Here is a 15,520-nt window from a genome sequence, read left to right on the forward strand (position 1 = left end):
ACATTGCCAGGCTGTTTGTTCGGTACTGAAGCTTTCTCTGTGTACTTGGTCTGTTCTTTTTGAAAGGACCTGGGCAGTTTTTCAGCTGTGCTGAAATTTCTGGAGGTTTGGTGAAGGTGAGCTGAGCCAGGTGCGATCAGACTGGGGATTTGAGAGTGATAGACTGGATAAAGCAGGGAATGTGATAACTTGGGGAGAGGAGGGCAGAAGAGCTGGCACTCCCAGTCCCAGTCCAGAGCAAACTGTGGAATCTCAACCTTCAGAGTCATGCTGATTCTCCACTGCATCAAATCTGGGAAGGCACCAAAGCTCGTGGGTGTTGCTGGTGCTGCTGAGGCAGGCAGGGCATGGCAGCTCCGTGCTGCTCTTGGCTGCTGCTCAGCAGCTCAGATTGCAGAGCTCTGCCAGCTCTCAGCTCGCCCAGTGACCCGTGCTCACATCAGCATGATACCTCATCATGAGTTGGGATTTTCTTGGTGCAAAGTCAAGCTCTCAGAGCTTAGGCAACGTTGAAATGAAGATGCACAAATCTTCATTTGGTGCTCTGTTGCTTTCCAGTGTGATGAACTTGTGTAAGTAAGCGTTCCATAACTTTGCTCCAATTAATCTTTCCTTCTACTGATGTCTCGTTTTTAAAAAATTACATTTTTAATGTAATAACCTGGTTGGCATGTAAACGATCCTATTCTTAAAATCTTAGTAGCCTCTCTGAAGAGAATGAGAATAACTATTGAGATTAAATTTCTGCCATCTTTTGAACTTGCTGAGAAGTGGTAAAGTGGAAAAAAATAATCCAAAGCATGACAAGGTAAAATCCAAAAGTTGCTGTTTGTTTTAAATTACTCATACCAACCAAGCTACCTAGTTTTTGATATTAAAAAAACAAACTTAAAATGAAGTTCCTCTTGTAAAATAAAGACTGCAATTGCAAGTTTTTGACTCCCATGTGTTTTCCAATTTGCCTGCATTGGGGTTACATTCCTTTTGATTCATTCTGGTGAAAAGAACTTCATGTGTGCAATACTTCCTTTAAAGAGAGGCAAATGAAACCTGATCACTGGGAATAGTATAGCTTTTTTACTCTGTAGGGACCACACAAACCTTACAGAAATATTACTCAAGTTACAAAATCATCAACATTTTCTATGTTTTTCATCTTCTGTTGGTGTTGTGGCTGCATACTGTTTATGCACTGCTTTGAAATGTTTCTTTACTTGTACCCCAGAGGAGAAAAACAATCAAATCGACACATTGTGTGTGTTCCAGATAGAAGGAAGTAATGCATGCTTCATAATTAAAAGGAAAAAGAAATCTGAATCAATGAGTTTTCCAACAAGAAAATATTTCTTCACTTTGTTTTTCCTCTTCCTCTTGCAGATTTAGCACTGTTTGGCCTTCACCAGCAAATGGAGATGAGATCCATAAAAGAGTGAAAAATATTTTAAGGACACACAGTGCCAGACAGCGCCTAATATTTGTAAGTTTGACTGCAAACTGAATCCTTCTCTTCTCAAAACTGGCTGAAAAAGAGAACTGTGCCTACAGTCGTGGATTTATTATAATGTTGTCCTTTGGGACAGCCTTGATTGTAGAAATGTGGATTTGGTGTGTGACCTCAACTGTTTCACACTGATTTCAGAAGCCTCCTTATCCTTTGCCTTTATGGGCAATGGTACAGGCAACCCTCTCATGGCTTATTGAGATAAATTATACTGGGGTTTTTTTATATTCTGATTCTGCACTCCCAATTTAAGCAAAAAATGTTACAGATGTGTAGAACATCAAGGCTTATCATGTTGTGCAGCTGCACATCAGCAGCTGCATGTATCCAGCTGTTTCTAGAGCTAATATTATTCTTCAGATGTGTGCTTTTTTCCCCTTAATTACCTGGCTTTCAATGAACAGAGCTCTTTGTCTAATGAGATTACACCTGGGAACAGAATATTTTACTCTTGATGAAATTCTGAGGTGTGGTTTAAGGCAGACAAAAATTTTTCCCATTGTGATTTTGAGAAACACAGTTTCTCAAAAAATGCCAGAGCATTGTACCAGCTGAAAAAGAAGATTGTTCATCTGCAGAGAATTTAGAATCTTGAGTGTGAGGTGAGGCAAAAGAAAGGTAGGATAAAAAGGCTCTAAGGATGAGAAATGATTATGATACAATGATCCTAATGATGATTATGATATAAGATGATGAGGAGCTCTGGCAATGTAACTCAGGAATGTTATTGGTGGGTTAGATGAGACATAAGTTTCCCAGAGTGGAGAAAGGCAGGTTTTTTTGCTTAAGTTTCTCTCTTAGAAAATGGAATGTTGACAGAAATCTGCTTTTGAACGTTGGTACAATTTTAAGTTGCTACTGTCTCCATCTGTCCACCTTTCCCCTCAGCAGTAGTTCCCTGTATCACTGGGCAGTGAGATGAAAAGTGTGGGATGTGCCCCCTCTCATTCCCCACAGCAAGGGCACTGCTGGGATGGGGGACTCCACTGGCTACAGGAAACCCATGACAGAAGTGATCTTTGTTGTCTTGACCCATTGAGGAACATCTGTCTTCACTCTGAAGTCTTTATTTATTTATTTGTTTGTTTGTTTGTTTATTTATTGTGTCCCCAGATTTAACCATGTTGGCTGTTCATTGTCTCACCTCATTCTCACTTAATCTGATTATTTTCTCATTTCTGTTCAATGTTCATTTTCAGCATAGTTGTTGTGGGTTTTGTTTTTAACTCAGAAAAACCTTGTCTCATCCATACTAAGACTCTTTGATCTAATTCGTGCTCTGCCTCCCTGAGGTTTTATGTGAATGTTATGATTTTGTGAGCTGCTGCCTCTCAAATAGAAGATGCCCGTGACATTTTTCTGTGTTTCAGCCACTCAGAATAGGTACAAATCATGTCAAATGCTCCCCTGATGTTTCAATGAACTTAAGATAACAAACTGGATTTCCTGACAGTCCAGCACCTGCATTTAATGAACACTTGCACAGCCTGAACTATCTCCAGTTGTTCTTGACTGCTTTCCTCGAACAGCAGACCATGACTTTATGATAAGGGGAGTTGGGTGATTGCTTACATGGTCTCTCCATACAGTCAAAAAGACTCTGCAAACATTGTGGTGGAATTCTTGAATTGTCATACTTTCTCTTGGTGCACCTTGTCACTTCCAGAATCAAACACTTGCTGAATCCTCACAGAGATTAATAAGCAGAGATGATACTTTGCCCTCTTCTGTTGGCAAACCTTGTGTCTCTGCCCTTAAAAATCCAGCTATTGGGTCTTTAATTACCAACCTGATCAGACCAGTGCTGGCAAAGGACCATTTTTCTCACTCTGTTTTCTTCCACTGAGCAGAAGGAAGGGAAGGAAGCTACAGAGAACTCTTGTCATGTTGGACATTGTGTAGAGCTGGCTCGTGAAAGCTGTGCTAACAGCAGCTGACCTGATTAGAAAAAGAAAAAAATATCAGTTCTCCTTGTAATGAGTGCTGTAAAATACACTAGAGTTGGTTGTGCTTCCCCACATGGCCCAAAATCAAGGTGTTGCCCATTGGGTGGCTGAGGTAAATGAGTCATCTTGAAAGTGAGGGAGTAGTAAAGCAAGTGTATTGACAATATGGTGAGCAGATTCTGGCTCCAATCTAGATCCTCTTCAAACTTTGAAAGGTTAAAAAGAACCTCTTTTTCTGTTTCATTCCAAAGTGCCTAATGCTAAATAACCATTCCCAGAAGCATACAGCTGTGTCTTCTAAAATTTCATTTTCATAGTGCTCTGCAAAAATAGTGTGACTGGAGCTCTGCTGCAGATTCCTTGGGGTGTCCACTGTACCTTTCTGCTGTGACATTCTGACAGTATCGCAATGTTTCCATCTTTTTTGCTTTCCAGAACATAATTTGCCTCTGGCAAATGCTGCAGAGTTTTATTTACCACTGTACCCCATTTCCTCTTCAGTGCTTTGTAGTCTGTGACTGCTGGAGGAAGAGAGCTGTCCTGTTTACAAACACACTTATTGCCTTGTATTTCACCACAATAAATTCTCTCAGGTTTTTCCTCATCCATATGCTGCTGTTCAGCTTGCTCGGCATCTTATTGCCATCTACCACTATATTTATTGTCTTTTCTCCCAGTTCTGTGTTACCAGCAAGTGTGATTATTTTTACTGCAGTCTTTTTTCCAGTTATTTCTCCTATAGCATGAAAGATTACTTTGTTTACTAATCCTTACAGCAATTGACTTGTGCTGGAAGCATCACTTAATATCACCCCTTAAGTAGGGTCTTTGCTCTTCAGAGTAGTGAACACATGATTATGTGTGCTGGAATTTCATCTCAGGTGAGCAACTGGCTCCCTCCACACAAAACACAGTGTTTTGTTTCTTTTTTATGTAAGGGCAAATTTGGGTTCATTAATATCTAGATAGCATTTGGAAAGTAAAACTGCATTCCAGCAACTGAGAATACCTGACTGAAGGGCCAGTAAGTATATCAGACTTTTTTAAAGTTCAGTTAGCATGTGATCAACCTTGGATATGAAATTGAAGAATTGACATGTGTGAAATGCTTTTATCTTGTAAAACACATTAAAGGGATAACATAAAAAGTTTTAGATTCTTTTTCCCCTTTTCTAAAACAGTAAGCAGTAGTTTTCATAGCATTTTGCCAACATGTTTATTGGGGTTTATTGAAGCTTCTGCTGTCTGCTTAGTTCTCTAGATCTACACTGTCTAGAAATTCTTTCCAGTTTATTACCTGAAAATTATTAGCTGAATTGTACTGAACTTAATTAAAAGTGTTCATAAATGGCATTTGGCTCATTACACTTTATCCCTTTCTCCCCCAAGAAATGTAAGCACTTTAATAGTCCTCTAAATGGAAAGAAAGTATTTTTGAAATGAGATCATTGTAATCAGAAACCAAGGTAATGAGAATTTGATTTCTGGGTTTTTTTTAGGATGATTTGCCTCAGACAAGAGAACTTTCAGATAATATGCCCTTAACCATGAGTGAGCTACGGAGCAGGTATGGAGTTTTTCTCTGACCAAGACAAAACAGTCCTACTCAATATTACCCTTTACATTTAGGTAAAGTATATTGCACAGGGAAAAGGTTTCAGGAGGTGTTACTCATGCTAAGCTTTCTCACCTAAAAGCAAAATACAGTTAAATATAAATATGCCTTTGATGTTGTTTGGCACTGTGTCAAACAGTCTTCATAAAACATGGGGTTTGGAGCTGGACTTGGCTATGAAAACTATTCTTGGGCAGGAGTTTTTGGAATTTTTCAACCAGAGAGTAAATGTCACTTAAAATAATCACTTGGTTATTTTTTTCTTAAAACTCTGGGAGTGCAAAAATAAATTTAAGTTTATTTAGTAATATGGTTTGAGGCTGAGCTTTTTGGATTTTTTTCTTTTTTTCAGAACAGATATTTGGAAAAGCATTTTCCAAAAAATATAGCAAATTTATATGGTACACTTTAGTGATTCAGCATGACATATTTCAGGAACCTGAGATCTTAAAAACATGGTTTATGTGCATTAATTACTCTGTCTACTCCTCACATACATGACCAGGGTTTAATTTGAACAATTTGCTTATAACATACCAATTAGATTGATTTTGATGACTTCTCTAGTAGAAGTTACCAATGTTGATGTTCTTTGTGTATGCACTCAGTATTTTATACAACATTTTGGGTGCCTATTGGAGGAAAGATACTAAGTAATGGAAATGTTTTTCTGGGAAATGTCACACACTGTTCTCTAAAAAGGCACCCCAAATCACCCCTGTGTACCCCTGAAAGGAGGATGTTTCAATATAGGTGCCATAACAAAGTTCTGCTTGGAATTTATGAGCTTCAGAAAGTTCATTTATGATTTGCTGGCTTCTTTAAAAATCCCTGTGATTTGTAATCTCCTCTTTGCAAGGGATTACTCTGAATTCCATATGGTTGTGAAGCTGCTGCTGCAGTTGTGTGTGCTGTACCTGTGCTAACTCCTGTATTCTGTGTAGCCTTTCTGCTCCTTTATCCTTTGTCCTGACAGCTGGGGCAATTAAATTGTGCAGGATGTGTTTGTGAGAGAAAAAGTGCAAGTTTTTGTTTTGAGGCAGCTTTGGGACTTTGAGATTTATGCTGAAACTGCAGACCATGAAAAAAGTGGAAAACAAACCCTAATACTCCAGAATCCTGAAGTGATGGGATGTGAAGTGTGGCACTCAGGTTGGGGAAGGACTGCTCCTTGGGTTTAGAGGCCAGCAGCACTGGGGGTGAGACAGGGAGGCCTTGAGGACAATCAGATTGCTGAGTGTTTGCCACAGTGCTGGTAAACAGGATCCAAGGACAGAGACAGAGTTCATGGAAGGACAGGGCACTGTCGACCAAATGCTGGCAGTAAAGTAGATGGATGATTGAAAACCACTGGGAGTAAGGAAAAGGTCTGTGTTTTGTGAAATATTTAGTATATGATTCACTCAGAAAAGAACTTCTGGGACTCTTAAAGGAGATGTATGAGGGAACAAAAGCATATGACAGGTATTTCAGAGCAGGGAGTTGCGTGCAGAAATCCTGCTGTTAATATGATTTGTGAGTGTAATTCCCAGATTGCTTAGCTCGGGTTGTCAGCTGGTTTCCAGTTGAGACAGGAGAGGGAATCTTCCCTAACTTGGCTGTAGCTTTGTCCAGGTATCTCATCCACAAGGGCTGGCTAATGGAAATACATGAAAACACACACCCCTCCAAAAACAGAAGGGAAAATTAGATCTTTTTAGAAGTCTTTGTCAGGACCAGAATAAGGAACTTGTAGAAGTTACTGTTGGTTATTAAGTCTTTACTGCCATTAAAGTGTTGGATTTTGAGTGTCTCTAGGTAAAATCAGCTTTTAGAAGAAAAGGCAGGCACAAGGCTGCTGCTGGAAATGGGTTCCAAGGAAAAGAGTGTCAGAGCTGTTTGTTGTATTGTTACAAGTGCTGTGCCTGCCTGTTGGCCTGAGAATTCTCCATCAGAAGTGAGGTACCACAAACTGCAGGAAGGAGGAGGTGGAACTGCAGTTGTTGATGAGTCCTCAGGGAATTAACTTGTCTACATTTGAAACAGGCCTGCCTAACTTTTCTATTGATTTTGGTTGGTAGGTTGGCTTCTTTGTGTCCAAACTGTGAAGCACAGTTAACTCAAGATGATAAACAGGCTTAAATTTGATCTATGCCATTGACTAACTTTAAATGATGGAGCCTTTTTGAATAAGTGTGAAAGTGGCCTTCCTCTGTTTTAATACTGGAGCCACACAAGAGGTCTTGTTTTATTTGGTGTAGGTTGGCATCACCCTAATATTTGAGTGTAAGAGTTTAGAAGCAAAAGCTGTTCCTTTTTTTTTTTTTCCATGGGACAGCAGAAGTTTAGAGATGTGAATTTAGAAAACTGATCCTACATCTTCCTCATCTTTCCCCTTCCCCTTGTTCTTCAAATGAAGACCTTGTGTTTGGTGCAGCTAGATACATGCATTCATGGGTTTGGCATAAGGCTTCTTTCAATTTTGTCACATGTTGGCTGACACTAACTTGAGGATGAAGTTTTAAGTACAGGTTTGATTGCAGAAGACACTATCATTAATAAATTACATGTATATTAAGAAGCTATAAAGCTTCCCTGTGAAATGCAATCGATTTCCTAAGTAAAGATGGTCACCTTAAACTTCACATTTGCAGTTTCATTTCCCAGACAGAGAACATTTGCAAAAGCTGATGATAACTCAGTCCTAATTTTTAAGTGTCTTAACTGCCTAAATCTCTGAGCAGATGTGAAAAATGTCATCTCAGTTGTAATTTTTTTCTGATGATTTTTGAGCTTCTTGTTTCATGCTTTATTACAGGGAAATTGCTCATTTAATTATATGACACAAACCTTTGTTTTGAAAGTATCAAGAGGAAGCAGATAGTCATGATGTTTAGATATAAACTATTCAGACTTGTCAGTGTTTTGTAATGATTTGCAGAGTATAAATTTCACTTCATAGATCTAGGGAATAATTTCTCAAAGCTACTGAAAGATGAGCCTGTATTTGTGTTTAGTATTAAAACAGTGACACAGAAGATGGGGTGGGGAAGGAACCCTGGATTGCCACTATATCAGAATGTATTTGGTAGAAAACTTAATCCAAGATGCTTCTGATAGAGCACTTTACAGCTGCAACCACAGTAATTTGATATCCCCCTGATAGATTGTCTTCATATTGAAATAGCTGCTTGTGGTTACAATTTCACCTTCAAAGGACACAAAAATCCTACTGTGTTGCTCTTGCCTAGTCACACAGCCTGCAAAAATACAGCAAAATTACTGTAGGTTCTCTGAAAATTAATTCTATTTGGGGGGGCACTACAAAGTGTGCTCAGCTAAGTGGGGAAGGATTTGTACATGGTGAGGGGGTTCCCATTTCTTAAAAGTAGCTGCAGTGCAGTTTTTATTTTGTTTTGTGGAAGGTAATCTGTGCTAAGCAGCTCTACATTGGTATTTCTGCTGGTTTTGTGCTGCTGATTCCTCTTCCAGATCTTGATTTGATCATTGTTTCTTATCTTCTTTCCTCTGACAGTCCTCGAGTGAAGCAGAACCCTCCTGTTCACTTGGATAATGGTGAATGTTGGCCTGGTCCTGCAGCTGTGTACAAAGAGAAGCCTCACAGAGCAATCTTGGAGGAGACTCTTGCTAAAATATATAAAAACATGTACCAAAAAACTGCTGGTGCTGTTTCAGAGCACAAGACACATTCCTGAAAGCAGCTCACCTGAAAACGCACAGTATACAGTATTTGTAACTAAACTATTTTTATATAACAATATTTGTATTCTATTTTTTAAGGTGTCTTTTTGGTTAGGCAGGGTTTTGGAGAAATGGGGATTTGGCCTGGGCTGATAAAAGGAAATGATGAACATTCATCCCCAAAAAAAGAAACAAAGAATCCCTAACAAAAAATCCCCTCCACAGTTAAGCAGGATGGTCTCCTTTGAGACTCTGAACATAGAGTCATTTGAAGACCAATAGATCTGCTGGACATTCCTGTCTGACATCAACTCAGGTTTCAGCTGCAGCCAGTTCTTACTGAATATCTAAATCTATTTAGTAACTTAAACAGAATTGGTTGAAGAAGCAGTATGTCCTGATGGTCAGAGAGGGGACCTGAAGGGGAAGGTGAATGTGAGTGTTGGTTTAAAAGTGACCCACCTAGGACAAAGAGAATTGTTTTCTAGATAATTGCCTTTGAATTGTTTATTTTGGAGAACAGTACAAACTCTGGTACTGCAAGACCCATAGGGATGTATTTGAAGTGGTTTTGAGCACTTTTAGCCACAGGTGTTCTAACACTGTGAGATTTTAAAAGAAAACCACCCAGCCCAGCAGCGTTTGTGTGAGATGAAAGGTCATCTTCACACAACTTTTGCATTTGAAAGCTTCCATGTTCTCCTAAATGCAGCCATGACATTTGCTAATACACTTGTCATTTTAAAAATATGAATAAGAAAGGACTGTGCAGGGGGAAGACCAGAGCTAGTCAGCAAGCTCCTTGTGTTCTGTACAGGCCTTCTGAAATTCCTGCATCACAATCCCACCTAATTTGGAGCCTGTCCTTCCGGGTCTGCTGGGATCCTGTTGGCAGCAATCACTTGGTTTTTGCTAAAGGCCACCAAATGTTCATCAGCAGTTCGATGCTTTCCCCAGGGATGGAACCTTTTCAGCCTTGCACTGAGCAGATCCCACATTAGCAGACCAGGGCAAATTGCCCATCCATTGAAAAGCTGAATGTTTTAAAAGGGCAAGAGTGTCCATCTCCTGCTTCCCCCCAGAATGCAGAAAGAACAAATGCCTGTTGTGGCTGCCTCCCTCTCTGAGCAAACAGAGGCAGCTCCACCGATGCCATTTTACCTGTTGTGATTAGATAGAGGATAAAGCTAGCAGTACAGATGGCACAGCATATGACTGGAACCTGCCAGCATGCCTACATAAACAAAAAGTTGGTCTATTCTGCCTTGCCTCCTTTAGTGCTGAGACAACATAATTGATTTGAGAAAGCAGTTGGTGAGCAATTCCACTGGTGGGAGAGCACGTGGAGGGGCTGTGTGCTGCTGTTTCAGGCAAGGGCACTCTCAGAGGAAGTGTCTCACATACAGACATTTCTATTTCTTGTATCTGTTGGGCCAGTTGAAGTGGATTAACAGTGATAACTTCCTGTCCCTGCTGCCATTTAGCATATTAGTGCTTTCAGAGTGGCACCATCTCATGCTATGGAGAAGTCACTCTGTCACCCGAGTCACTCTGGGAGGTAGCAGGACACTTTTTTTTGCAGAAAAGTAAAACTTGCCCAAGCTGTGTCCCTGAAGGCATGGAGGCCCATGAAGGGTTGTGCTACCAGGCCCTGGTGTTCACTGGCCTCTCCGATGACCCCATATTTGTCCACAAATCAATAGTTTTCTTTCTGCTCAGAGTAGCTGTATTGAAGTAGATAGTCGATGCTAAATAGGCAGGGCAGATTCTGAGAAATACTTTCCAAGCTTTTGGTGTAAAATTAATCTGTTGAAACATGAAGGTTTTTGCAGTTTCCTGTGTTGGAGCCATAACATTCAGTGCTCTCGTGGTATCCTGCAGTTTTCTTTCAATATTCTCTGTGCATTCCCTCCCCAGTGTCACAGCTGAGTAAAAGTTTGTCTTCTGAAGATTGGCTGCTCCCCTTTGGCCTGATCTGGTTCTGTGACATAGAAAACCTCTTTGATTTTTCCATCCCCAGCAATCCAGCAGATTTCAGTCCCTTTTAGTTCAGTGTGTGAGAAGGCCTGAATGCTCAGGGATTGTTGTGGGGTTTTTTTCTGTATGTTTGATGAAGATGAACTGAGGACACAAGGGAATGAGAAAGGTTGGGGGCCACTATAAAAAAGCAAGGTGGTCCAAGGAATGGCTGGAGGATATCTGTTTGATTCCCCTAGCTAAAAAAGGAAGCATATGGTAATATGCTTCAGTTCTCATCAAAGGTGAAAAATTTTTCAGCAAAGGTGAAAACTGGATGAGAGAAAAAAAGTCATTATTGAAATTTGACCAGTATGAATATTCTCAGTGTAGCCTTCTTCTGCAGCATAACATCAAATGGAGCAGACAGACTCTGAGTATCTTTGGCCCTGCTCCAGCTGGGAGGGAGATGTGTGTTCAGTGTCTCTCTGAATCAGCTGCTGCAGGAGATGTTCCTCTCCTGGGTCAGTCATTCCACAGCTCACACCGTGATACAGCAAAGAGTGCTCTCTCCCAAGCACTGTGCTGGAAATCCAGTTTGGTAAATGGAAAACTTTCCTCTGGAAGTGACTTCATACCCAAATTACTCTGATCTGTCCCTAAAATCTTCACAGCACTTTGTTTTCAGAAGCATTTTCCCCTTTTCCCCTTCCCTGTTTGCTCAGGTGGCCCTGCCAGCACACACAGCTCTGAGCAGGCTGCTGCTCTGCCCCTGCAGCCTGGGAGAGGTGGAGGTTCAGGCTCTGAACCAACACAGCCACAAACTGTAATTGTTTAGTGCACCTTGCCTTCTAATGCAATTTAAATCCCTTCTATCAAATGCAGATTTCTAGGTTCCTGAGTGGAGCTTTAAATAGCATTTTTTGTGCTCATTCCTTATCTTTTGCCATCCACAAAGTTCTAGTGACAGTGGGATGGCGTAATTCCACCCCCAGCGTTTTAGCTCCTAAAGGAGAGCTGCCTACTCAAATCTGGCAATAATGGGCCAGATGAGGAGGGAATTGGTGCTTTTCTGTAGAGTCTGTGTCTCTTTTTCCCTCCCCAAGTTATTATAACCCACGAGTGTTCTCACCAAAAGCTGTTCAGCATCCAGTGATGCTTGCAGGATGCAATCAGTGCAATATTTTAATCACTTTCATTTTAGTGAGTCAGACTCTGCTTCCTACTTGCTCCCTTCCACCTCTCCTATGAATAACTTGGTACAGTTTAGGATCTTGGGCTGGCTTTAGACAAACTGCCTGCCTGTGTTCAGAGGAAATGCAGATCCTTGGCTGAGGAGTAACTGCTTTGGAAATCACTCAGTCATTGACCTGATGTGAATTAAAGGCAAAAATGTCAAACTCTTTAATGATTTGCCTTATCTAAGTTTTTGACTTAGAGGAAGGAGAAGCTTAAATTGCTCCACTGAGGATAAGAAGCATAGGGATGGCTGGAGTAATGGGAACAGGTAGCAGCAGCTTTGGAAGATAGATGGGGAACAGTGTTTATGCTCCAAAGCTGAGCAGCTTGGGAAGTGATGAGGGCTGTTCTTTAGATTGTGCATCACATGTTTGAATGTTACTATTACTTCAGAGGCTGCCAAAATTGTCAGGGGAGAAAGAAATCTACCTGGAGATGTTGGGAATCTATTTTTGGGGCAAAATAACAGAACATTTAGCTCAGCTCAGTCTTAAATAGTCTTTTCCAAACTCCTTCTCATTGTTACCTCAGCTGTAAAATGGGGAGTTTTTGCTCTGTTGAAGCTTAATTAAATGACTGTGAAGTGCTTTGGGATCCTGAGGTGAATGTTAAAGAAATTATTTTATGGAAGGCTGGCTGAAAAGTCCCATCTCATCTCCAGGTTACTAAAAAGGCTTTATTTTAATTTTCCCAGGTTTATTATGTTTTAATCAGACAATTATTAAACAAATCTTAATCAGATTTAATAGATTTCTATCTTGATCAGAGAGAGCTAGAAAAGATAATGAGCTGCTTTACTACATGTGCTCTTAGGTGCTAATCTTTGCAGTTGGTATCTCGCTCAGCTTCTGTCTCCTGCACGATCCAGGTTCATATCCTCACACTGATTGCTCTTATGATATCCTTTTTACCTTATTTTTAATATAAATTATTGTTTTCATCCTGATGTCTTAGTGCTGTTTGCTCTGTGTACCAACCAGCACTGTTAACATCTCTCACATCATTTATCCTCCTCCTCTCCCCAGGAACAAAGGGTGCAATGTGACAATGGAAAATTTGGTGTGGTGTGCCATGGGTTTGTCAGAGAAAGCTGGAAGGAATCTCTGCCTTCCCACTCCGTGTGTGAGGAATGACTTAGTACATAATTCTGCTCTTCCCAATTTTTAAGCTTGAAATGTTTTCTGAAACACTGAACTATGCAAAAAATTCTCAGCCTTTTAGCAGCAGTCTCTCGCTGTATAAATCTGGTATTGTGGAATCTCTGGGTCATAGGAAAGGCCATGGTGTTAATTACTTCAGTGGTCATGGAGTGATCATTATCAGGATGCTGAGAATTTCTCATGAGATTTGTTTAGTATTCAAGGAATTTGAGGAAAGTTTCAAATCAATGAAATTGAGCTTCTTGGTTGCAGTGAGAACACTTGAAGCTGAGAGAGGACACTTCCAGGGCTGGTCTTGATGTGCTGCCTCCCTGATGGAAGGGCTGTCTCCCTTAGGTGATGGCTCTGGGAGCAGCAGAGAATTGGTCTTTGCCCAGTTCCTTTCAGCTCCAACAAATGCAGCAGCGTTGTGGGAAGTGATTGAAACCCCCAATATTCCTGTTTCCATTGCACAGCAGCTATTAAGCACAAGCCCTTTTGATTATTGTTGGCTTCTGTTGCTTTCCCCATGGAATTCAAATCATCATCAACCAAAGCCCTTCAAAGATATGGCTGTAGCTCCTTTTATCAGTGTTGGCTTGCCAAAGGCATGGGGTTTATTCCCATTTTATCTTAGTGAGAAATTCTCTGAAGTGTGGTGATAATTTGTCTGGATGGCAGCATTAAGGAACTGTAATGTTTCTCTTTGCTTGATCTATGTGGAGATTGTGCTTTTCGTCCGTGTGCCTTTCCCTTCAATTCTGGGTGATTGCCTGTGGCCCTGCAGAGAACTCCCTGCAGCTGAGCTGTGGGATCTGAGCCACCTTCTCACCTCCTCAGGGAAAGGAGTTTGCTCCTGCAAAACATCATCCCTCCTGGTTCGTGAGGATTTACTGATCCTGAGGAGACAGCACAGAAATTGTGTTCTGTGGCCAGGCCTTTGCATCACCCTGTGGAGCTGATGGCATGGAATGAAGAGAGCTTCACACAGAGCAGGGTGGGAGGCTGGCAGAAGGGCAGAGTGGTTTTATGCCTGGCATGCCATGAATTATGCACTTCTATATCTTGAATTATCAGTGTAGGAAATAGCCTGGGCAACTCCTGAGTAACAAAAGCACCATTTACATCACTGAGTGGTGGTGAATTCTAATGTTTGTATTTGTATTGTTACCCTGACTGTAGCTGTAGGAACTGTTTCATTCAGCATTCCAGTAGTAAACACTTGCTAAGAGGTTGCTTTCCCTGCCTGCCTTGTTTTCACCACAGTCATCTAGTGTTTACATACATTTTAGCCTCTGTGCCATTTTTGAAGGCTTTATTTGTCTCATTTATGTTTCTGGTTTGGATAATACTTAAATATGAAATCCATCTGGGAAACATATTGTATATTCACGTCGAGGGGTAAAACCAGTTTTTAATTAAAATTTTATACAGCACTTGTATTTCACTTTGTCCTGTTTTATTATGAAACACTTCAATCTTCTTCCTAAAACACATATGTCTTGTGCGTTTCAAGATGTTCCTTGTTGCTCATGCAGAACCAGTTTGGGAGCTCTGTCAGCACAGTGCCATATGTTCTGGGCTTCATTTAGCTTCTCTGCTGTTTGTGGAGGCAGCAGATTGGATGGAATGCAGCTCAGCTCGGCTCCATTCTTCTCTTTGTAAACTTGTCAAGAGATAAAAAAAGCAGGGAGAAGGAAAACACTGAATAATACTCGAGTGAGTTGAATTATCAATAAGTTATGGGAACGTGGCCAATCAAAATTGAGGTTTCTCGTGTGTTTGAGGATTTTCCTTAATTGCAGCTTTTGCAGAGCCTATAAATTGATGCATCCCTTGGTGCTACCCAGTCGTACACCCAAAACCAGTGCTGAAGATTGAGATATAACCCGAGTCATTTGGAAATGACAAGCATGAAGTGCTTGGTTTTGCATTGATCTGCTGATTTAAATTAAAAAAAAAAAAAAAGTGAGTAGATTTCACAGAATATTCTGAGCTGGAAGGCACCCACAAGAACCATCGAGGCCGGCTCTGAAGTGTGTGGCTCGTACAAGGATCAAACCCTGCCCTCAGTGCTGTTTGCACCAAGCTCAGATCCCTGGAGCAGGAGCAGGGGGATGTGTGGAGGGGTCCTGCTCCTCTTTGGTGTCTCCTGGCTCTGTGAGGATAACATTCCATTCTTTAACTGCCTGGTACTGAAAAGAGCAAGATCAAGAGTGAAGGTGCCTTCCTGCTAAAAAAAACACTCACAAACCCAAAAAAGGTCATTTTTCTTACCAATCCATTCCTGTTTCTTCCCTGTCCCCGTCACCTTGACCATGAACCAGTGGGTGCCATCATTCTTTTATCCATGGCTGTGTAGGCACAGCCCAGCTGGTCACTGGTGGTGTCCAGGGATTCCAGGCACTGCTCTGCTCTGCCCAGAGATTTCAGGACCACCACA

General features: G+C 41.0%; 1 protein-coding gene across 2 annotated transcripts in view; it reads left to right on the plus strand.

Moving 5' to 3' along the window:
- SPATA6 (spermatogenesis associated 6) overlaps positions 1-14,519 on the plus strand; it is a 44,567-nt gene extending 30,048 nt beyond the window's left edge. For both annotated transcript variants that reach the window (XM_033067838.1, XM_033067837.1), the window contains exons 11-13: positions 1,378-1,477; positions 4,947-5,014; positions 8,577-14,519. In XM_033067838.1, the coding sequence (XP_032923729.1) occupies positions 1,378-1,477; positions 4,947-5,014; positions 8,577-8,757 (349 nt within the window). In that variant the 3' untranslated portion in view covers positions 8,758-14,519. The remainder of the gene's footprint in view (positions 1-1,377; positions 1,478-4,946; positions 5,015-8,576) is intronic.
- Positions 14,520-15,520: the final 1,001 nt, after the last annotated feature.

The sequence above is a fragment of the Catharus ustulatus genome, chromosome 9 (genome assembly GCF_009819885.2).
Source record: "Catharus ustulatus isolate bCatUst1 chromosome 9, bCatUst1.pri.v2, whole genome shotgun sequence".
NCBI lineage: Eukaryota > Metazoa > Chordata > Aves > Passeriformes > Turdidae > Catharus > Catharus ustulatus.